Raw genomic sequence first — 24,638 nt, 5'->3', positions numbered from 1 at the left:
CATATTCCAACACTCCTTACTCTAGTCAACTCAATACACAAAAACTGTTGCAGACTGTTGGCCTGAATAACACTATACTCAACATGAATATTGAAATAGCATGATGTTAATAGCCCCATTTCAAAGTGGGCAGAATATTCAAATTGGTATCAGACGCATACCATTCCATTCTAATGAAATGGGCCATAGCTTAGTGCTGAAAACGTCCAGAAACTGGATGGGAGATGATTGCTCAGACTGTTGATGGGGGTTTGTCCGGGTGTGAAATACACCCAGATGAGGAGAGACATATAAACTCCAGCCAAAGTCAACCACAGTCACACTGCTTCAGCAATGGAGACAAGCCCATTTTACCAGGAGAGAAGTTCTGCTACACCAGGCCTATCTACCACCAACAAACGAAAGGTAAGGAATTAAAGACTATTGGTGTGTGTGTGTGTGTGTGTGTGTGTGTGTGTGTGTGTGTGTGTGTGTGTGTGTGTGTGTGTGTGTGTGTGTGTAATCTAGCTTTCTGTTTTCAAACTATATCCAGTTAAATATAATCTACCACAGCTCTGTGCTAACAAAAGTGCCTTTTTGTCCCAATAGCGTAATGATGAAAATGACCAGTGCCATCTAAAGACAACTAAGAGGATAGCTCTGGCCGCCCACATTGTTAAACGGAAGAAAATGGTGAGTTGTCAATGTCATAACATATTGTAGTAGTGTGGCCATCATTCTGAGTAGTTGGAGAGAACAACTGAACATTACCACTTGTGATGTAACGTTATGGAATAAGGGTGTAACAGTGTTCATTTACAAAGAACATCAATTGCAGTTATTGCAAATACTGCTTATATTCAATAATTACAGGGTACATAATAGATGAGTATGCAGGCTGTAATCTACTGTATACTATTGTGTGGACTAAGGTTTTTTCTATTCACGATTCAGGATGCCGTGTTGAGAAGGCGGTACCCACCATCCAGAGTGACCCAGAGGCAGAGCAACAGAGAAAGCACATTTGTTTTGTTATTGACCAGGAGAAAAGATGAGGTAGCACAATTAACGGAAACGGTCCTGGCCTTGAATGACCAGCTTGAAGAACAGACATTGGTTGTGACAGAGGAAAAGAACATACTGGAGGACATGGAGCCAGCAGGAGAGGGAAGGTTGGAGCAGATGAACAGGTTGCTGTATGAGCTGGAGGAGAAAGAGAGACAGCTGGAGGAGCTGGACCTGTTGCTGGACCAACTGGAGGAGAGAGAGACGCAGCTGGAGGAGCTGGAGGAGAGAGACAGGCGGCTGAAACAGAGAGAGAGACTGGAGCAGAGAGACAGACGGCTGAAGCTTAGAGAGAGACTGGAGCAAGAGAGAGAGATAGCTGAAACAGAGGAAGAGACTGATTGAGCAGTGTGAAACACGCATGTGGCATCAGCAACAACACCAGCAACATTTTTCCTAAACAGCATTTAGACATAGAACTTGCTAAAGTTATCAGCAAATGTGGCTTAGCACCCAGCCTCTAACTGAATTTGTGGATCACTAAAGTGCCTTGTTGTTTTGCTGTTCTGCACTTGGAAGAGAAATACGTTGCTTGGTGTGACAAAGACAATACCAGAGCAATGTTACAGGACTTCATTATGAACTGTGTTGGATCAGAAAGATTATTATTATTTCTTTTTATCATTGCTTTTTTGCATTGAGAGGGGTTTGACTAACTGGTTTAGGCTACTGTTTACCAATTGTCACTTTATTTTTGTATATACATTTTTTTTTAATTGACTTCATTTGTATCCACTGAATTTATTTTAAAATAAATCTCTTACATTTAAGTTGTCTGTCTTGGATTACTCAATGTCAAATCGTCTTTGATTTGGCACATACCGTAGGCTACTTAAATTAGCATCTGGGATATGACACGTGGAGGATGCCACTCATCCTCAAATAGCCTGCATCCTTAAACGCACTAAATAGAGAGGGCGCAATCATGTCACCCTCCGGGGGTCCTGGGATGCAATACTGTACTCAAATTGTTGAAGTGGGACTCATAAAATGTCCCTGGGACCCATTACATGGTAAACCTATTTACATCACTGCACTCATAAGAGGCATATCAAAGCATATCATTCACCACAACATGCAGTTTATGTTGTACTGAAGGAATTTTAAGCCAGTGTTTCCATTTTAGTGATTTTATTGGCCAATCATAACTGGAGAAAGTAACTAAATAGAAAAGAAAATACTTATTACATTTACATGCCAATTACAAGATAACATTATTATAGTATATGTGAGTGTAGCCATGGTTCATGACTCGTCGATAATCATCATGACAGTCATGTTTCAGGGTAGCCCTACAAGCAGAACCCAATGGTACTGAGGGTTCCGAGAGGGGCTCGTTTCAGGGCTAATGTGAGTGTGAAAGTAAAACAATGTTCAAGTCATTGATCCACAAATTGACATGACATAAAGCATATATTTATATTATTTGGTGATAAGAAAGGTAGGCCTACTAGTATCTTGTCCATCTCCTTCTGAAGTGTTACGCCTGGGAAGGTGTTTGTTTGATGTTTGTCACTCTGGACCAATTGTAAACAATTGTCACGTTTTAGAAAGGAATTCTACACACCAGGACTCTCTGAGCCTATAATTAACTATAAGACGTTCCAACTTCCCAGTGCAGATACGGACCATAATGGAAACAAGCTCATTTGGCTTATTCCTATTATTTACCAGACACCACTGCGAAATAATACATACAAAAGGTCCATGCTCTTATTCTGACAACTTCCTGTCCCTTGACCTAGACAACCCGGATGTAGTTCGTGATACGGAAGTCAACAACAACAATTTAAAAAGAACTACAAACTGCACGAGGACTAAAAGAAGCGATCTATAATAAATCACAAGGTATTTAAACCACTTTAATTCACCTCACCTCAACACTTCACTGGCGCGTGTGTTCCGTGTTTATCCGCAGTGTCATTTAGAGGACAGAACCGCTCAGTTTGTAAATAAATGAATGGAAACTAAACGTTTAGCCTGGGTAGCTAACGGCTAACTTTAATGTAATTGATTGATTGATTAAAGTATTTATTAACAGTTTGCAGAATTACAGTACATTTTAAGCACAACTCAATACAAAAACTGTATTTACAAGAGGGTCCTCGATCCGTTATCATTCATCATAATATTTAGAGACGTACAAATATACACTTCTATAGCCAAAAGCAGTAGGTAAAAAGGGCCCATATACAGTGAGTGAGTGTAAAAAGTGGTGGTCCAAATGGACCCTATTCCATTCTCTTAGAATTAAAGACACAGTCCGTTATTTTAGCCGCATTCATCCCATTATTTAGTTGCAACCATTGATCCTAATCGAATTTCTGATCTGCTTGCATTAAACAACGTTAAATTCACCAACATTGCAACTGTAAGGCAAGCTTGAAATTTCCTCTTTCAATCGGCAAAGCGTTTGTTTCATAAAAATCCACCGTGGACATGTAAATGAGCTATTTTCTATCTGACAAATCCTAAACACTATGCACAAAGAAAAAAAACGAAGGAAAAACGATGGCAGTGAATGACACTCCCCTTGTGGTCTCCTGATAGATATCAGTAAAGTAGTGTCAGGGCATTCCACATTTTAGTGTCAAAGTAGTGTGTAGAAAATAGTCCATATGCACCTACGGGACAGGTGTGTGGGGCAGTCAACCAGTGCAACATGAGAAAAAATGGAAGTCCTGCACACGTTTCAGTCTACTGTATACTGTATATAGAGGCAATCAGAGACGAGGACCAATCAGGGACTACAGTATTAGAATGAGAATTTACCCATGTTAGGGATGTTGGTGCGTTTATTCGTAATCTAACATGATGACATGTTTGTTTTATTATTGTAGATTAGTTAATCTAGCATAATATTGAATGTGTTTATTATTGTAGGTTGGTTAATCTAACATGTGTTTATGCATTATTTATATTATTGTAGGTTGGTTAATCTAACATGATATTTATGTGTTTATTATTTGTGTAGGTTGGTGTGTGTTGACCTGCAGTACAACAATGGCTCACATCACAATCAACCAGTACCTCCAACAGGTAACATTTTGTATTGTATTTCACTTTAAAACACTCCCCTATGGTCAGTACTAAAGTTCTTTAAAGTTGGAACACAGTAGGAAGAAGGATGATGGTGGCGAACTTAAAGAAGATCCAGGGCAACTCCGTAGTCTCCGTCCCATTGTCCTTCTAATGAATGTATTGTTAGACCAATCGAAAACACACGTCCCTGCTTCTGGTAACTGATATTGTCCTTCTAATGAATGTTGGACACATTGAAAACACAGAAGCCTGCTTCTGGTGATTCAGAGGAGATTTGCCAGATAAAAAAAACATTGCACCATGAATATTTGTTTGGAGCTTTAAACCAAAGTGTGGATGTTTTAACCTTCCATTTGACTCAGAGGAGATTACACAACGCGTTCTGATGTTCAATAAAGGAACACTTCACCCATTTCAACCGTACCTTCACAGTTCATATAATAAATAAATGTGTGGTTTCACTGTGTTTTTAGATGTATGAGGCCATTGACAACAGAGACGGATCGGTGTGTGCTGAACTGTTGTCCTTCAAACATCCACATGTAGCTAACCCCCGCCTGCAGGTAAACACTGAAACTGTCATTCAAACATCCTAGAGTTATAGGCCACAAGGTTCAAACGTGTCTAGAACGATGCTGGGATTATTTACCCGGTATCCTATAGTTTCAAATTGTACATAATGTTATTTAGATAGCATGTTTTTTAGACAGATAATACTATCTGTCAGGAGCGACGCCCCTCTGCACAGTTATTGGTTAGCGAAATACAAGGAAGTGGGCTTTCATTTTTTAGCCGAACGCAAACGAAAATAAAAGCCTGGGTACCAAGGCGGCTAGGTATCCCATATTTTCAAATGTACGCAGAATGTTATTTAGATATCAGATTGTTGTTGTCAGATTGTTTAGAACGATGCTAGGTGCATTGTTTACCTGGTATATAGTTTTTTTTAGAGAAATTGTATTTGGGCGTCTTGAAATGTTGATGTACAGATATAGTAATACAAACGTCTGTGTTGCAGTTGGCCAGTCCAGAGGAGAAATGTCAGCAGATTCTAGAACCTCCATATGATGAGATGGTGGCTGCTCACCTCAGGTACACACACACACACACGTATGCATACGTTCCAGACACTAAAGAAGAAAGAATCCAACACACATGTCTAAAGCAGTGGTTCTCAAAGGGCGCTTTTCCACCTATGTTGAACCAGTTCAGAGTGTTTCCACTGAAGATGAATTGGTTCAGAATCAGAACCCTAATCGTTGGTTCAGAACAGGAACCAAAAAATGCCTTGTTCTTTCTTGCCCTGAACTGGGAACCAAAGCGTGTTACTATTCTGCAGGTTGGAAGATGCAGAAAAATATGTATATACAATGGTGAAAGCAAATGAAAAATCATCATTTAAAAAAAATCAAAGGGAAACTGTAACTGCCTTTGACTATTGAATTTCCCCTGTGAAATGGACACTTATATTATTGGACACATTGCTAATCATGCCTGGAATCGAACCTGGGACAACTGGGGACTCCTGCTCCCCAGCAGGTTAACAGTCCTGATTAAAACTGGTAGTTCTGTGAAAGTACCACGGTTCCAACCAAGAATCTAGAACGGAAGCAGTTCTAGGACTAGCCTGGGAAACCCAGACGTTTTTATTTCCAGGGAGAGAAAAGAAAGTCTAGGACCGAGTCCACAGAGCAAACGTCGATCACTCTCTGCTGATTTCTGATCGTCTTTGTTAAATTTGACGCACACATGTACACACGTACGCACACACACTCCTCTCTCTCTCTCTGTCGCTCTAATTAATTAGTCTCATGTCGCGCAGCTGTGTCTAGATTCTCCCAGGGATCCTGCCGGGAGCTGCCTATGCATAGAAAGCATAGGTGGACCCCAGGCTATTCTAGGACCACCTTTTTTAATGTTGTTGTTTGGTGTTGGAAAAGGGGCCGCAAGGTGGAGTTTGGGCACCCTTGCCGTGTCCCCAGGAGATTCAAGTTTATTGGAATTCCCAATTTGATAATTACATTATTCGATTTCATAGGAGTATTATAATTGGTTAAACTAGCAATAGAAGCATCTTCCATAAAATAAAAAACACCAGATGGTCTCGAATATTCTTTTGACCAAAACGTTAAAGCCTCAATCTGCAATTTCTTCAACTGTTTGGCTGTATGCAAAACAGCAGGAACATGATGATGATGATGATAATAATAAGCATCATATTTCTACACATGTTGATCTTTTAGGAAACAATTATTACATTATCGCATAATCACAATTATTTGCGATCATCACAATCCTCTCTGTGTGTGTGTGTGTGTGTGTGTGTGTGTGTGTGTGTTTGTGCGCTCGCATGCATGTGTGCGTTTTACAGATGTACCTACGCTGTGTCCAACCATGACTTTGTAGAAGCCTACACGTTCCAGACCCTCGTTGTTCAATATCCTAGACAGACTGGAATATTTATGTATTTACTCTGGCAGTAAATGAGGCCGATTCTAAAAATTCTAAAAATGTTATAATGTATATTATAATGTATAGACATTGTCTGTCTGTCTTAACTTAAGTATATTATAATGTATAGACATGGTCGGTCTGTCTGTCTGTCTGTCTGTCTGTCTGTCTGTCTGTCTGTCTGTCTTAACTTAAGTATATTATAATGTATAGACATGGTCTGTCTGTCTGTCTGTCTGTCTGTCTGTCTGTCTGTCTGTGATCAACAGTTGTGTTCCTTAACTTTCTACATCATTCCTGAAGGCCTTCCAGTCTCATAAAGAGGAGAACTGGTGAGTGCACTGTCAAGTGTCTTAAATTAAACTGCATCCTGTTTTGTGTTATTCTGTTAAATGTTGTAATATTACATTTCCTGTTGGTCATTATTCTGTTTCCTGTTGTAATATTACATTTCCTGTTCATTATTCTGTTTCCTGTTGTAATATTACATTTCCTGTTGGTCATTATTATGTTTCCTGTTGTTCACTATTCTGTTTCCTGTTGTTCATTATTCTGTTTCCTGTTGTTCATTATGGTGTTTCCTGCTGTGCAGGGCCTTGCCTGTGATGTTTGCAGTGACCCTTGACCTGAGAGTGTTCGCCAACAATGTAAGACTGCACATGTTGTACTCAAGGGTGTTATTAGTCTGTTATAAATAAAGTTATTTGATTTAAACCAGTGGTTCTCAAAATGTTCATGTCATGATGTGCAAATTGTGCATACGAGATTTGTGTTATATATATTTTTTCCTGGACACCACTTAAAAAAACACTGATTTTAACCATTGTGCCACCTGAGTGCCCTCACTTCACTTATTTTCAACCTTAAATTCATATATTTAGTCCTCACTACTCGCTCATTATAAGATAGACATAGACATCATTTCTGTCTACTGACTCTTTGTCTCAGAGGAGGGCTGTGGACAGTTCAGAAACCTAGTCTACCAGTGACTGCTAAAATGTGTTACTGTACATGAACAGGGGCGGCGGTGGCTCAGGGGTAGAGTGGCTGGATGGTAACCGCAAGGTTCTCAGTCCGACCCCGGGCTCCCCCAGAGTTGGTGTCGAAGTGTCCTTGAGCAAGACACTGAACCCCTAATTGCTCCTGATGTGCTGGTTGGGGCCTTGCATGGTTTCCGCCGCCATCGTTGTATGAATGTGTGTGTGAATGTAATGCACAATCTATGTAAATAACCTTGGATAAAGGTGCTATATAAACGCGCCATTTACCATTTATGAACGCTGGTATGCATGCATAAAGTTGTGCTTAAATTGACATTGATGTTATTGTACACAAACGCTGGTATGAATAAATTGTGTTTAATTTGACATTTTGCCAGGCGGAGCAGCAACTGCAGAAGAAGGGCAAAGGTCAACCAGGAGACATGCAGGAGAAAGCTGCTGAACAGCTGATGAGCTGCTTCAGAGTGTGTGCTAGTGACAAGTTAGTACACACACACACACCCACTGTCACATAGAAACCAACCAACCTGTAAACGTTTATCGCAATAGAAAACCACTAATAATCCACAATAATCGTATTGCAGGGATTTTAATTTATCATGAAATTGTCCTCCATCAAAGCCTTAGTTGAGCTGCAGATTCAGTACCACTTCAACCCTCTATACTTGAGAAAATGGACCTGTAAAGACCGCATTTGCTATGCTCTTATTTCACTCTACACAAATCAATTCGCCCAAAATTGCAGATTTTATTGCGAGATCCATATGAGAATGCATGAGAATCTCAATCTTTACGTGTCCATCCTATGACATCAGTCATCTATGACACATGCCGTGTGCGTGTGTGTGTGTGTGTGTGTGTGTGTGTGTGTGTGTGTGTGTGTGTGTGTGTCAGTCGTGCTGGGATCGAGGACTCTAAGAAGTGGGGGATGCTGTTCCTCATCAACCAGCTGTTCAAAATCTACTTCAAGGTGAAGTATTACTTAACGATCATTGATTAATGAAGATTTTACTTGTTTAATGATTCATTATGTATTGTAAGCATACATAGAATTAAATGTAGTTGCTGATTAACTGCTTGCGTGTGTGTGTGTGTGTGTGTGTGTGTGTGTGTGTGTGTGTGTTCGTGCACGCGTGTGTGTTCGTGCACGCGTGTGTGTGTTTAACAGATCAACAAGCTGCACCTGTGTAAGCCTCTGATCAGAGCGATCGACAGCTCCAACCTGAAGAATGAGTACAGCATGGCCCAGAGAGTCACCTTTAAGTACTACGTAGGACGCAAAGCCATGTTCGACAGCGACTTCAAACCTGGTACATACTGAACTGTACCTCTAGGTGTCACTGTTGGACACAAAGGAATGTTTCACAGCCACTTCATTTCTCCCTGGATCCCGAGTGCCTTAGAATGGCTGCTCACTGCTCCTAGTACTTATACTAGGATTCAGTGACAAAAAACACCCCAAGGAATAATATTATTATTATTATTATTAGTAGTAGTAGTAGTATTATTAAATCCAAATCATTTAAAGGTCTGTTGCCACTCTCCATTGTGTTGTCATGAACATTTCTTACAGCTGAAAGTCGACAATCATTGATGTAAGGCTCTTTCTGCAATTTCTCTTTTTTTTTAATGATTCTTTTTATCCCACGATTTTGTAACCCATTTTCCACCTCTGTGTCAATTATCTAATGTGATCCTGGGCTCTACACACCCTCCGCCAACCTAGTCCCCATATATGGGGGACATGGGTAGAGCAACGGACTTGAACTCATGCTTCCTTCATGCCGGAGTGTCCAAGTTGCTCCTTTACACCTGACAGGGGGAGTTTCCCTGGTTGGAAGTAGTGTGTGGAAGGAACACGTTATTCCAACCAGTTCCTTTCCCCTCCATCAGGCGCCCCGGCTGGCCAAGGGGAGGCAGTTTAGAGACCAGGATTACTGCATGTTTTTTGTGTGGGTACCTGCCCTAGGGGATACGGGGAGAACATGCAAACTCCACACAGAAAGGCCCTTTCGCACTTTCTGTAACAAATGGGTCTGGATAAGGTGATACAAATGAATTGAATGTGTATGTCATTTTTTAATTCTTAGCATCTTAACGTTCCACTTTGTTCCTGTGTGTTTTTCCCCCCATTCCCTGTTGTCTCTCCAGCCGAGGAGTACTTGTCGTTTGCCTTCCAGCACTGTCATCGATCCAGTCAGAAGAACAAGCGCATGATCCTCATCTACCTTCTGCCAGTTAAGATGTTACTGGTAACATTCTATTTATTAATAATACATCTGTTAAGATATTACAGGTAACATTACATTTATTAATAATGCAACTATATTGATAACATTATTTTACTTATATTTAATCTATTGTACACCTGCCATCTGTTTGTGCATTTTGTGCGGGTTAAATGAAAAAGCAACGAGTAGTGTAACTACTTACTGTTCAGTAAAGTAAGTAATACATACATTATTGCTCTTGTAACGAGCCCAACACTGATTATATTCTAGTATGATTCTTTAAGGAGCACTTCACTCATCTTCATATAATTGGTCCTCCCTAATGCTTATTATAAGATGCCACCATTTCTGTCTACTCACTGTGTCTCAGAGGAGGGCTGTGGACAGTTCAGAAACCTGTCTACTCACTCTGGCCCCTTGTTCACCAAAAGAACTTCGGTTCAGAACCAGTGCCGTTCCGAACCTTGGTGCTTTTTGCGAACCGGTCGCGAACCGGCTGCATTTGCACCACATTGACGGCCGGTTCATTTGGTGGCACTATTATACCTAAACACAAAATGTTGAAAAGGAGAAGGATCCGTCATGCCCGCAGACGCCCCGCAAGAGCTGGATTCTAGATCGCGATGCATCCGTATACGTTTGGATCGTTTCATGTTTGCGTTGGCAATTAATGTAAACGTATTTTTGCTCAAAGATGGTTGATCGCATTGAATATCTGTTGCGTGTGTCACTGTGTCTGCGACCTCCCAAGTTCCAACCCACTGACAAGTTCCAACCTACTGACACACCCACTTATATCGTCTCGGTTCACAAAGCGCTGCGTGCAATTACAAAGCTGAACCACCGTTTTGTGGTTCATATTGGGAACGAACGTTTATGGTTCGGAACCAACTCATTTTCAGTGGAAACACTCTGAACTGGTTCAATATTTAGCGGGAAGAAAGAACCGAACCGGTTCAACCCCGGTGGAAAAGGGGCCTCTGTGTCTCAGAGGAGGGCTGTGGACAGTTCAGAAACCTGTCTACTCACTCTGTGTCTCAGAGGAGGGCTGTGGACAGTTCAGAAACCTGTCTACTCACTCTGTGTCTCAGAGGAGGGCTGTGGACAGTTCAGAAACCTGTCTACTCACTCTGTGTCTCAGAGGAGGCCTGTGGACAGTTCAGAAACCTGTCTACTCACTCTGTGTCTCAGAGGAGGCCTGTGGACAGTTCAGAAACCTGTCCCTTTATCACAAAACTTATTTCCCATATTTTACTATCTTGAAAAACATTTTAAAATAGTTCACCCTGCCAATCTACATTGACAAGTTGTGAGCTTGTAGATCGGCTAGTTGGAACTATTTTAAAATGTTTTTCAAAATAGTAAAATATGGCAAATAAGTTTAGGGATAAGGGGTAAGGGTTGGTGCAAGATATAGCCCCATGTGTCTCAGAGGAGGACTGTGGACACTGGGCAGTTCAGAAACCTGCCTACCAGTCACATCATCGGTAGGCAGGTTGAGAGAGACAGTACAGTCGGGCACTGATTTATGCCAGGGACATACTGTACACACAGATATTACGGTATACTGTAGTATTTAAATACTTTATATTTATGATGTGTTTCAGGGTCACATGCCGTCTCATCAGCTCCTCAGGAAGTATGACCTCATGCAGTTTGCTGATGTCACCAAAGCTGTGAGGTAATTTTGTTCCTATAGTTTCAATGTACACTGTACAGATTATCATTTTTTGACAGTATATCGTTTAGACCTATGCTCTTATTGTGTGTGTGTGTGTGTGTGTGTGTGTGTGTGTGTGTGTGTGTGTGTGTGTGTGTGTGTGTGTGTGTGTGTGTGTGTGTGTGTGTGTGTGTGTGTGTGTGTGTGTGTGTGTGTGTGTGTGTGTGTGTGTGTGTGTGTGTGTGTGTGTGTGTGTGTGTGTGTGTGTGTCAGTGAGGGAAACCTGCTGCTGCTCAATGAAGCTCTGTCCAAACATGAGACATTCTTCATCCGCTGTGGAATCTTCCTCATCCTGGAAAAACTCAAGATCATCACCTACAGGAACCTCTTCAAGAAAGTGTGAGTGTTAAATGAATACCTACTAGTGATGGGAGATTAATCGGCAAAGCCGTTCACATGACCTGATGAAGATCGAAACGTTGTCAGTATTTCAATAAAGAACGTCTTGCTTATACCTGTGGTGTGCGGGCTCCATCCAATCTACTGAAGTTTCTTTTAGCCCAGCACCCAGCCTGTCGATGTGCGCATTCTACGTCTGCTCAGATTAATCGGCAAACACATCGGTATCGGCCGATATTGGCCTTAAAAGGAAATATCGTTATCGGTAAAATAATATATCGGAGTTAGCAGATATTTTATTTTATAATTATGTTGTGAAAAGAAGAAAAAAAAGCCTGAAAAAGCCTTTTGATATGATGAAAGCTGCAAATTATATCAGCGTTTTCTGGGGCAGCTTTCATAACAGTCAACAAGTTGGAACATTTTTTAATTCAGAGTTTATAAGCCTTTTGTCAGAATGGCAAAAACGATTATTTTTTCTTAATACAGAATGAGATCATATCGACATCGGTTACTGTCCATAACAGCAATTAATTATATCGGATATCGATATCGCCCAAAATGTCTCATCGCATCCTCTTCAAGAAAGTGAGTGTTAATTTAACCTCTACATCACCTAGACTCCTAGAGCATTGTCTCTCCAACTATGCATTTTCTTAGCGATTATTCCGTTGATAACTTCTCCGATCAACCGACTTGAACTTGATGACACAAAGTTGGTCCATGTTAATGCAAGGCTTAACCACTTAAAACTATATATTTTTTTCTTTCTTTCTTAAAATTTTTATCCCATGATTTTTGCAACCCATATTTTCACCCAGTGTAAAGGAAGGAACACGTTATTCCAACCAGTTCCTTTCCCCTCCATCAGGCCAACTCTCTATTCTCAAAGGAAGGCTTAACCAATTAAAACTCTACTCTTAATGGAAGGCTTAACGAATTAAAACTATTCTTAATGGAAGGCTTAACCCATTTAAACTCTAATCTTAATGAAAGGCTTAACCTCTTAAAACTCTGCCTGATTTTCACCTGACTTTCAACTGTACTTCACAAGCTTCACAATGTGATGCGTTGTGAAGCTTGTAGATTGACTATTTTTGGTGAAATTGTGTGTGTGTGTGCGTGTGCATACAGGAACCTGCTGTTGAAGACCCACCAGCTCCCTTTGGATGCATTCCTGGTGGCTCTGAAGATGATGAATGTAGATGATGTAGACATCGATGAGGTGCAGTGTCTACTGGCTAACCTCATCTATATGGTATATATATGTACACACACACAATCTAAAGCCCCTCAAACCCACGGGATAAAAGTCTCAGACTGATTTCAGTCATTAGGATTCCATCGAAATCTGAATGTCTATCCTATACGATATCCTATAGAAAGGGATATTACTGTATTTTAAGATCAGAGCATTTAAAGTGGTCAAACTAGAAAGTTATGTTCACAAGCATCTTCCAGAAAAGCCTAATGGCCTGGGATATTTCATAAAAGCAAAGGTTAAAGCCTCAATCTCACTAAAACATTATAATCTTTTCATACTGTGCTACTATTGTTTAGCGAGCAGGTGTACAGGAACTATTGTACAATTTTAACTCCATTCTGCCCCCCCCCCTCTCTCTCTCTCAGGGTCACATCAAGGGTTACATCTCTCATCAGCACCAGAAGTTGGTCGTCAGCAAACAGAACCCCTTCCCCCCTCTGTCATCTATCTCCTAAAACTATAATACCGGTACCCCCTTCCCCCCTCTGTCATCTATCTCCTAAAACTATAATACCTGTAGACCTCTCTGTCAAACAGAACCCCTTCCCCCCTCTGTCATCTATCTCCTAAAACTATAATACCTGTAGACCTCTCTGTCATCTATCTCCTAAAACTATAATACCCGTAGACCTTTCTGTCATCAATCTCTTGAACTACACTGTACCTGGGCCCCCATACAACATTATTTTCCTAGACTTTTGATTTCCACTATACAATACAATTATTCTTTTTTTTATATATTATATTCTGTAAAAACGTTGTAAATGTGGAATAAAACTGATGTTTTGATACTGTGTTTGACTGAAAATAAAGATACAGATAACTGTAATTTTTATACAATAAATAAAACCTTTTTGACAACATTGTGAATGATAAATTGGGCTTTTCTTATATGAGCAGGTGAGATCAGCATCTCACTGTGGTTGTAAATGGTTAATGTTTGTCCATGGAATGGGATAGAAGTTGACAATGATGTAACACAGTAAAACCCTCAAGTATTGAACTCTGATAGTGTACACATGGACCCATGTATGTATGTCCACATTAATATGGCAATATCATTGGTTGACCACCAAGTGTCACTGTTTTGTTTTTTATTATTTTGTAACCCTTTTTTCACCCCTGTGTCAATTATCTAATGTGATCCTGGGCTCTACAGGATCTCCCCAGGTTGGCCTGGGGAGAGCAACGGACTTGAACTCGTGCTTCCTTCATGCATGAGTGTCCCAAGTCGTTCCTTTACACCTGACGGGGGGGTTTGCCTGGTTGGATGTACCACGTGGAAGGAACACGTTATTCCAACCAGTTCCTTTCCCCTCCATCAGGTGCCCCGGCTGGCCAGGGGAAGGCAGTTTAGAGACCAGGATTACGGCATGTTTTTTGTGAGGGTACCTACCCTAGGGGACACGGGGAGAAGTGTCACTGTTGAGCAGCCTAACACACACACACCCATTGACGGACGGGTCTGAATTTGAATTGTTTCTAAACAATGGAAAGTATTATCAAGAGCTGCTGACTAAATAATACACAGGTCCTTTTCCACTTTTCCTGAAAAAGCAACGGACATACTGTGACAAATTGTGATACTAACTCAAAGCAGTTGGGTTTCTGTGGCCGGGAGGTGAAAGACAGCTCAGGATTGACAGCGTGCAGGTGGATGTTAAACAAACCAGCCAGAACAAAGTCCCCAGCCTTGTACATTCTGTTCAAATCTTACGTTTTGATTTCAGAAAAACCTTTATTTGCCTTGAAGTTTGATGTTTGTATTTTGTATGTGTTTGCTCTAACACACACCGAGCCATTACGCAAAATGTCGTTAAGTCAGGACAACTCATGAATGGAATAATGGATGAAATATTATTTATTGAATATAAAATTAGCAAATATATTTATCATGGTTTGGCGAGGAAATTGGATATGCTTTTTAGGTACTCAGATCAAGCGCATCAGTCCCAACCGCTCGTGTAATTGGGGATTTTTGGGGAGCTTTTAAAACGGTGTGCAGACTTCCTCCTTCTTTTGCAGTTTATTTATTTTGTTCGAGTACCTGTTGAATTTCATTTCATACTACAAGCTCTACAATGTAACGTGTTGTGGATGCAACACATCATGAGCTTCTTGGTCGCCATCGTGCTACAGAGCACGAAAAGGGTAGGCTATGCACAGCAGCCATTTTGGAAAGAACTCTTCCGCCTCCGGGCCCTGCCTACTTCCTTAACAGATGTTACGGATTATACTAAATTAAGGCTCTGTTCCATTTAGTGGACAGTGGTTTTCAAACTTTTGCTCCCATAACTCTGAGTGTATAAACCACAGGTGAGTCCAAGCAGTTCAATAAGTGAGGGAGAGTGAGTGTATAAACCACAGGTGAGTCCAAGCAGTTCAATAAGTGAGGGAGAGGAGAAAAGGGTTTGGGTGGGTAGAACGAGGGGGAAACACACAAGGGACACAGCTAGGGCAGCTGACAGAGGCCAGTGTTGTGTGACACTGTGTGATTAAACAGATAAGAGGTTGTCTTTTTACTCTGCTAAAAATCATAAGCAGTAATCAATAGATCAAACAAAACAGTTCATCCAAAAGGTAATTTCTCTGTTTCTTTTGTATTATAATTATTTTACAGATTCATCTAATTTCTTAATCCACATCTATGTGAAATATCAAATATGGCACACATTTTATATACATGTTTTCTTGTTTGCAACTATACATTCATTAACCAAGATGCATGTGATGAAGCAAAGCTGTCTCCTGTTCACATTTAATTACTGTGAACATACTGAATGCTGAAGGTAATACCTTTCTCATTTAAACAGAGCATGTGTTGAGGGCTTTTACAGGTTTTTATCAATCAATCAGTCAGTCAGTCAATCAATTAATCAATCAGTCAAAATCTCTCAGTCTGTCTGTGAATCTCATGAACGGATGGAATCCCCTTTGTTCATACTGCATTGCTGGGCCTCCTTAGACCGTTTTTACTCTTACTTTTAATGATGATGATGATGATGATGATTATTCATTATAATACTATATACAATACTTATACAATACTTATAATAAATGCCAGCTCTCTCTCTCTCTCTCTCTCTCTCTCTCTCTCTCTCTCTCTCTCTCTTTCTCTCTCTCTCTGCAGAGTCTTAGGAACCAATCATTGCACTGGTAGACTGGAGATGATTAACACCAGGGAGAGTGGAGACCAGTGATTGGATGGTCTTATTGGAACCTGAAGTCAGCATCTGTAGTGTGTAGACAGCTGGACTGTGGTTCTGCGGTTTCATCAGAAATTAGTGCTGCTTCTACGGCTCTACCTGCATTGGTGATTCTTCCTCTCTTTCTTCCTGTGTTGGGTCTGAGTCTTCACTGAGAGAGTGTGGAGATGGAGCACAGTGGACAGTCAGGTTGCGATGACGATAAGGCAAAAGCTGATCAATGTGTCAGTAAGTGATGTGTTGTCAGCTTGTTATTTACACAAATATGTCCTATAGAGAACTGTTGAACCAATTGTCTTGAATTTGGCATAATGTGTTTGCTGGTTGGAACAGCCATTCTTCAGAACTGGTGTACATATAGTTAAATGCTAAATCAATGCAGAGAAGCAAATACACGCAAAATTGGCACCATGAGTGGTGCTAAACTCCATATCTGGGAAAGACTGACATTAACAAATGACATATCAATGCACAGATTAGTAGGGGAGTTGTCCCCATATATGGAGCTTTACTCTACTGCAGCATGCAGTATATGGGAGGGCTTATGACATATCACTATGTCATGACGTGTCAGATCTGTAGCGCATATAAGTCCAGAACAAGCGCTATCAATCTAACATAGTTATTAGCAAGTTAAGCGGTCAGCATGTCGGAGCCAGGGAAAACCTCAGCCAAGATGCAGGTTACCTTGAAAACAGTTCAAGAGCAGACGTTTAAAATAGATATCGATTTAGAGGAGACGGTGAAGACCCTGAAAGAAAAGATTGAACATGAGAAAGGGAAGGACATTTTTCCAGTTGATGGACAGAAACTGATTTATGCAGACAAAGTACTGAGCAATGACACAGCTCTCAAAGAATACAAAATACATGAGAAAAATGTTGTTCTCATCATGGTAGAAAACCCTCAACCAACCCCATCAGCTTCCCAGACGTCTGCAGCCTCAGCTCCTGTAACTACAGCTCCCACAACCTCAGCTGGCTCAGCATTGGGCCCTGACTCCCCACCAGAGGAACAGGGTGCACCTGAAGAGGCCAAGACAGAAGAGGAGATACCACCCACAACTGCTCCCCCAACTACAACCATTAAACCAAAATCAGCTTTATTAAATGCCGCTATTTCAACTATGGTGATCGGCCAGTCTCACGAAGCTCTGGTGGTAGACCTGATGTCGATGGGGTATGGGAGAGAGAAGGTGTTGGAGGCTCTCAGAGCCAGCTACAACAACCCAGACAGAGCTGCCGAGTATCTGTTCACAGGCCTCCCAGGCAGGGGGGAACGCCTCACAGGACGGGCTGACTCTGGGAGGGGAACGCCAGTTGGCGCGCAAACATCCGAGGACGAAGAGGCCATTGAGAGGTTAAAAGCCATGGGATTTCCAGAGAGTCAGGTTGTAACAGCCTACTTTAATTGTGAGAAGAACGAGAACATGGCTGTAAACATGCTTTTAGAGCAGGACGTTGATGATGATGATGATGACACTGTGGGGACCTAGTCATTTTCACTTTGTGTTTTGTTTTCTTGATGGTCAAGGCGTTCGGCAACAAAATCTTACTCCACCGTATTGTTACCGTATTGTTAACGATTCTACACAAAGATGAACCAGTTGTTAGAGGACAAACAAAACCTCTTGGTGACTAACTAGACTGCATGGCTTTACCACCCAACAGTGAAGAAGGGATAGGTGTGATAGAGATTAACTTAAAAACAAAACAAAAATGTGGGGAGGATAAGGATTGCTGTGGATTATTGGGAGTCTGAAAATGTCAATTCCCTCTCACCAAAGCCTTCCCAAGGCACAGGTGGAAGCTGCTGTCAAGATCGCAAAGCAAGCGAGAATGCCTGAAGTCAATTTTACAATTGCACACAAAAAACGCCTCTCCTATGCCCAGCTTTGTGTGTACAGCTGTGTACCCCATAGAGAAAGTGAAGATAAGAAGTGAGGATGCCAAAAGTGATTGGCTGGAATGTGATGATGTGGTCACAACTAACTGACAATAATATTTTAATATCTTTTTCCTGCTTTATTGAGATGAGTGTAAAACAGAGGCAAACGCAGAGAGAAAGAGCATTTAAACAGGAACCCACACTTTTTTTTCCCGTTAAGTTGTGTCGTTAAGTTGAGTTCCCTGAAAATGAATCGCCCTGGATCTCAAAAAGAAAAAGAAAAAAAAAAAAACATAAGCGCTTTAATAGCGCAGAGTGGGAATTTGGTGGCATTAGCATATTTCCCAAAAATATTGATAAAGCTATATGCAAATTCCCATATATGGAGTAGACTATTATTGTTTTACTAGAGCACGGCGAGTGAGGCATGCCCAAATATGGAATATATGCAGATGTCAGAATGATGTCAGAACAGGCCAGCTCCATATATGGAGGTATGAGGGTGATCAGGTGCAGAGCCCGGTTCTGGACACGGGTCCGACCGACTCTACACCGGGCACTGCACTCCCTGTGTGGGGATGGAACGCATTCCGAATTTGAAGTAGATGGGGAAAATGGTTCTCAACTTATATTTGAGCATCCCTGGCACAGAACTCTATATATGGGCAAAAAAGGGACAAAGACAAACAGAATGAAGGGTAGTTGTGCTCTGACAACAGGTAAGGGTATTACATAAGTGGGGTGAGGGATTGCATTAACAATTTAACATCATTCCCGAGTAGGCGGTGCCGTGCTCGTAATATTCTTTTGAGCTTCTGCTCCGGATTTCCCTCACACACGCAAGTATATAGATTACATTTTGTTCCCCCATCCTGTGATATCCAGGTAGCAAATCTCAGATCTACATACTGTATTTCACATTTGGCACTGCACAAGAGCAGCAGTGGCTCACGAGTATACAGGAGGGGTAGAGCAACAGTATTGGAATCGTGTCAAAGTATCCTTGAGCAAGGCACTTTATCCCTAACGTCTCCCGATAAGCAGTTATAGGTTAAGAGTTGATTCCACTCTGCCTAGCTTGGTTTCGTCCATCATCAGTGCATGTGTGAAAGTGAAGTAAAATTTAAAGGAGGTGTCAAACAAATAAATTAACTAAGAAATTGCAAGTGGTTGCTAAGTATGTATGATGATGATGTATTGATCCACATGATGTCACAAGGGGCGGAATAATAAAACTAAACTAAACTTTAATAAAGTCATTCATGTCAAAGACAGACATGAGAGGGGCATTTAATTTACTGTGAGTTAGTGTAGCAGACCTAGCCATATTCCTTTATTATGATCATTATTAGGGGTCGGGTAGCCTCGATACCCAGGCTTTCATTTCGTCTGCGTGAAAAATGAAAGCCTGGATTTACACATGGGCTGCACTGGTCTAAAAGTGGGATCACTCCAAATTATGTGATGTCAGGGCTCTGAGCGGTGTGCAACCCTCAAAATAACACTGTGAGGAAATTATTACCAGTGGAATTCAAACGAGGCTATATGCAAGGAAAATGAGGAGAATGGCTGAAGAACCCACCACACCGTCTAAGAAAGAAACCAACGTGTGACGACTCTGTGGAAATAACTTTGACAGTCTGTTAGAATGGTATACTCCAGCAACCAGTGGTTTCTGCTTCTGGTCGACACAATAACAGTGCTGCACTGGGGGGGGGAGACCGGGGCTGACGGACAGATCCGTGAACCAATCAGGGTGCGCGTTTTTCTGAGACGCGGCCCTCCCATCTAGGCCAGAAATGTCTAGTGTTAGCTCAGGCTAGGAGTCGGGATCCGACAGAGCATTAGTCCGACATGCGGGAACAATGGTCGGACTAGCGTTGTTCCCGTGCTTGCGGTTATGTCTGCCTCCCGTTATGGTTAGGTTAGGGTTTGAGGTAGGTTGTCGGCCTAATGACTGTCGGACCAATAATAGTGTCGGAACTAAAGCCTGTAACAGCCCAAAGGGCGTTGACCCCTCATTGTTTCTGTGAAAATTCCACCATTTTAGCAGTTTTGGCAGTTCTGTGCTATCGTTCTTCACGAAATTCAACAATATGGTAGTGGGCCGTGAGAATCCCTCAGGAACTGAAGGCACACTCATTCGTCGAAAAGCTCTGACCTTTAGATCTCCCAATGAGTAAATCTTTATGATTTGCTCAATCCACTTTTTTAGGTCACATCAAATAATTCGATGTGAATAAGAATTTGCATCAAAGAATTCAGGGACTACACTACAGCATTGACAGACAACTCCTTCAGGGGCGCTAGCCCCTCCTACTGTATGTCCAGTGTTTGGTGTGTGTGCACAAACTTTGTCCAACACAAACATTACAATGCCATTGACAATGGATTTTGGATTTTTGTAAACGCAAATTGTGATTGGCCGGAATGAGATGATGTATGATGACGTATGAAGCGCCCCTCACTTCACACGGGTGAAGCTTACCAACAAGAATCTGTATGGAGGCCTACTACGACTGAGTGAGAAGATAGCAGACAGGAGAATGAGGCTGGCCGGGCGGTCACTGCCATCGTCACATGGAAGCTCCCAGCCAGCAAACTTATGGGACCCAATGGGCTTCCTACAGTATATCTATTACCTATACCTACTGTATCTACCTACCTGGCATTACATTTAGTTTGACTAGGTTCCACAGATAGATTTCGTGAAATTAGCAGGTCTACATCTGCTTGTAGTTAAACATTGGCCAAATTGTCAAATAATATAAGGAAAGAGGCAAGAATTGTGAAGATATCTGATCTACAAGCTAACAATGCTTAGCAATTTTGAGTTAATTTTGATGGTTTTTTTCTTTTATTTCTTTTTTGTTTTGTTGAGATAATAAAAAGGTCTTAAATTCCTTAAACTGTCACTTCACTGTCCTCCTGTGACCCCCCAAAATCATGTCCCACAGGTTGAGAACCACTGCAGTCACCAAAACAATGTAAAAGTATATACTATTAAACAACATTCAGCCACTAGATGTCACTCTACACTTCCCCTCCCATACTGAGCTCTTATGTGTGCAGAACAGTTCTGTTGTTTAATTAGATTTGCCAGGTTATATATTAATTATAATAATAGCAATGTATAAATCACTGAAGCCACCAAGCTTCAGGCAAGGTAGTGACACATCTTTTTTTATTAATCCAATTTAATTTTGTCCAATCTCTACAATATAACTTTTGTCTCTCTGCTCTTCTATTGAGACATTTGGATTTTGTCAAAGGTCATGTCTCACCTGCAGGATCTGCCACAAATTTTGACCTAATGGTCAAGATTCAATGTATCCCCTGAGCAAGTAGACAGGCTCTATTAGCTCAGTGGTAATACTTTCAACACTTGTGCTGTGTTAATGAGAATGACAATTTATTAGAGCAGACGTAGAATACGCACATCGACAGGCTGGGTACTGGGCTAAAAGAAACTTCAGTAGATTGGATGGAGCCCGCACACCACAGGTATAAGCAAGACGTTCTTTATTGAAATACTGACAACGTTTCGATCTATTTGATGTAATGACAATTTATTACACACATAGAATGATACACGATAACAACCACTGGTAAATCACTGAATATGATTTGTTCAGTCAAAATCTTTTCTTTCCCATGGATTCTTAGAATCACAACTCAACATTTTGCCTTTTCTTTGCTAGCTTATTCGTACAGCTTTGGTTCACAACCCACACAAATTGGTAGTAGGTACACATAATCTCTGGGCTCATGTTATCAAGATGTTTCAGTCAGATGTTTTATAGATCCCAATCCCATTCTAATCGGCTATGAGTCAGACTGCCTTCCAAAGTTTGTGGGCCTTGCAGGCAACCCAGCCTGGCCAACCTGTGCTCTGAGGAGCACGCTTTTCTGTTATCTTTCTTTTGCCGTGTGTACCATGGAAATTATTTGATTGGCTGTGATTTGAATGATCACTCACTTCACACAAGTCTGATTTGTATTTCTGTAATATATGACTTCAGAGTGATGCAAGTCAGGAATGATGCAAATTGGAAATGGATGCCCACCTGGGTAATATCAGTTGTACACTAAGTTGTAGAGCAGAACACCCATTATCTATCTTTCTGTCTGTGTCCCTTTTATGCTCATATAAGTTCTGTGCCAGCTAGCATGCCCAAATATGGAGTCTAGGCCAAGGCCAGTCAATGACAGCAGTACAATATGGTGTCATATTGATGACATCAGGGTACTCCATATATGGGGTGGGGATTTGCGGTTTCATATTTTATATCCCATTTTTATCTTTGGGGGGTCTGACCAACTTCCCATGCACCCTTTCTGTCACCATCAATGTAGACTTTGGCTAGCAAAATAGTCATGCATCGCTGTTAATAACAAACGACCTGTATATACCCATAAACCTGGGGGTCCTTGAAATAAATAAAAAACGTTTAGGAATCACTAACCTGACCTTGACTCTTGTTTGGTCATAAAACGGGATATCACTGAAGTACCAAACCAACCTTTTCTGATTCCATGATGGGACACTTCCAATTGTAGAGGTAATAATGTAGAGTCCCATCTCCCATGCCAAATTTCAGCTCCTCCAAGAAAGTCTTGTTTTCCATAAGGTCCAGCGCATTAAAGACGTCAAACCCTTTGGACTTGGCCAGGATGAGGGCATCGGACATCAGGTCCACCAGGGTGGTGGCAGTGTGTACGTTGTAGAATGAATAGGCAGCCTTCAGACTGAGATGCACAGGGTGGTTCATAATGGTAGAGGGCAGCGTGTAGAAGCTTAAGAGGTCTGTCACCTTGCCACCAGTCTCCACCAGGTACGTGTCGATAATGTTTTCCTGGGGAAGCAGCCAGTGCTCCACCTCTTCCCGGCTCATGGCGGGCACCAAGTGGAACAGGCCCAGGTATTCACAGAGTAAGCGATGTACCGCCGGCACATCGGTCTTTGTCATCGGCCGCAGCCCAGCTGTCTTGGGGGCCTCAGGCAGACGGTTGAACCTCACGGTGCGCTGCAGTGTCATGTTCTGTCTCAGTTGTGAGAATTTCACATCAATCAGCTTTTTGGGGTTCAAAGAGCGATGCCAGTACCTGCATGTGCCCACAGGTGTAGGCAACACCACTCCGGCAGTGTAAACGGCCTGAAAGATGCCATGCAGGTTGACCCGTCTGGTGATCTCTCTGATTAGAACTGGGGAAACTCGTTTGCTGCGAAGCCTTTTGTGGACACAAAGAAAGTTGATCTCGACCATTTTCTTTTCTATGCCATAGATGCGAATGTTAGCAGGGATGGCACTGATGAAGCCCACAAGCTTCCGGTTAGAGTTGACCCTCACACCACAATGCCACTGTGGCACCCAACCAGGAGGGCGCAGGGCCCAGAGCAGGAACTCAGGGGAGTAGTCAAATCGGAAACTGTTGTCATCATTCTCCACGTAGTTCTCATTGAGAAGTGTGTAAAGCTCTGTGAGCACAGAAGGGTTGGCCAAATCAAGTGCATCCCAACAAAAGCCCTGTGGAAGGCTGTAGGGTTCCTCGCGAATGTTGTTTTTGCTGGCCTCAATGGAGCCATGTGTTGTCACCATCTCCCCTAGCTTAGGCACAGGCTGTGTGTCCCAGAACTGGTAACTCATCTGGCTTGCCTCCTCCTTGGTTTTGGGAGGGCCTTGGTCTATTGAGAGAAGTTCTAAGGCCTTCTTGATCTCCTGCAACTTATCAGCTGGCAGTGCGTTTACTGCCAGGGGGTCCTGTGCTGTTTCCATGGCCCCAGACTTCTTCTTTTTCTTCTTGGCCCCAATGTCACCCCCCAGACCCTTGTCACCATTCAAAAAGTGGTGCTCACCATTTTTACAGTCACTGCAGTGTCTGTGGTCTTCTACTTCTGTTTCCGCCATCAGTGCTGTCTCATTCTGATCCGCCATCTTCAAATAGGAAGTGAGATATGTATAGGAAATATGTGTGTGATAAGCAGGTTTGGTATGTGTTCTCCCAGCAGTAGCTACAGAAAAGATTTAATCAAGTTTCTTGATTTAAGTGATATAATATAAGGAATAGGTATAATTTGATGATGTCATCACAATAGCGTGCCCAAACCCGGAAGGAGGGAGTATCAGTATGTGCTGGGTGAGAAACTTCATTGAAATGAATGGCTCTATAGACAATATAGGCTAACTATGTATTGCTTGGGGTACTCTCCGTGGAATTGTGGATGATGACCATCGCTTGCAAATTATGGGTAGTCTGCTCAAACTTGGTGTGTGAAGGACGAAAGGGATGGGTCCGGACCCAGAACGGAGTCCAGGGGTCCTTCCCCCTAGGCCTAGTAGTGCTTTGCTCTCAATCAATCAATCAATCAATCAATCAATCAATCAATCAATCAATCAATCAATCAATCAATCAATCAATCAATCAGACTACATAATGTTATAAACAACTCAG

The 24,638-nt window shown here is 41.8% G+C and overlaps 3 protein-coding genes across 3 annotated transcripts; 2 read left to right on the top strand and 1 right to left on the bottom strand.

Moving 5' to 3' along the window:
* The first annotated feature begins 2,793 nt into the window (after nt 1-2,793).
* On the top strand, nt 2,794-13,955 carry pcid2 (PCI domain containing 2). The gene is made up of 15 exons (XM_080783075.1): nt 2,794-2,892; nt 4,019-4,083; nt 4,560-4,649; nt 5,105-5,178; nt 6,458-6,525; nt 6,830-6,869; nt 7,130-7,184; nt 7,916-8,019; nt 8,433-8,508; nt 8,707-8,848; nt 9,690-9,790; nt 11,377-11,450; nt 11,703-11,828; nt 12,963-13,086; nt 13,458-13,955. The coding sequence occupies exons 2-15, from the start codon at nt 4,048-4,050 to the stop codon at nt 13,545-13,547; spliced, it is 1,200 nt and encodes a 399-aa protein (XP_080639201.1). The 5' UTR covers nt 2,794-2,892; nt 4,019-4,047; the 3' UTR covers nt 13,548-13,955.
* A 2,989-nt stretch (nt 13,956-16,944) lies between these two features.
* On the top strand, nt 16,945-17,793 carry LOC308333470 (UV excision repair protein RAD23 homolog B-like; the record flags this gene model as incomplete). The annotated part of the gene is made up of 1 exon (XM_080789903.1): nt 16,945-17,793. One exon carries the CDS (start codon nt 16,945-16,947, stop codon nt 17,791-17,793), a length of 849 nt encoding a protein of 282 aa, XP_080646029.1.
* A 4,894-nt stretch (nt 17,794-22,687) lies between these two features.
* LOC308333462 (glycylpeptide N-tetradecanoyltransferase 1-like) lies at nt 22,688-24,121 on the bottom strand (the record flags this gene model as incomplete). The annotated part of the gene is made up of 1 exon (XM_080789891.1): nt 22,688-24,121. The coding sequence occupies one exon, from the start codon at nt 24,119-24,121 to the stop codon at nt 22,688-22,690; it is 1,434 nt and encodes a 477-aa protein (XP_080646017.1).
* Nucleotides 24,122-24,638: the final 517 nt, after the last annotated feature.

This window comes from Protomyctophum bolini, assembly GCF_963924005.1.
Source record: "Protomyctophum bolini genome assembly, chromosome: 2".
NCBI lineage: Eukaryota > Metazoa > Chordata > Actinopteri > Myctophiformes > Myctophidae > Protomyctophum > Protomyctophum bolini.
The sequence above is the reverse complement of the archived record's forward strand: the minus strand, read 5'-3'. Positions and strand labels throughout refer to the sequence as shown.

Excerpts from the sequence above, each read along its gene's own strand:
- pcid2 (XM_080783075.1), top strand. The coding sequence starts at position 4,048 with ATGGCTCACATCACAATCAACCAGTACCTCCAACAG. Across the intron at positions 4,650-5,104 it reads TAGCTAACCCCCGCCTGCAG|TTGGCCAGTCCAGAGGAGAA; the intron begins GTAAACACTGAA and ends TCTGTGTTGCAG. Across the intron at positions 6,526-6,829 it reads CCAGACCCTCGTTGTTCAAT|CATTCCTGAAGGCCTTCCAG; the intron begins ATCCTAGACAGA and ends AACTTTCTACAT.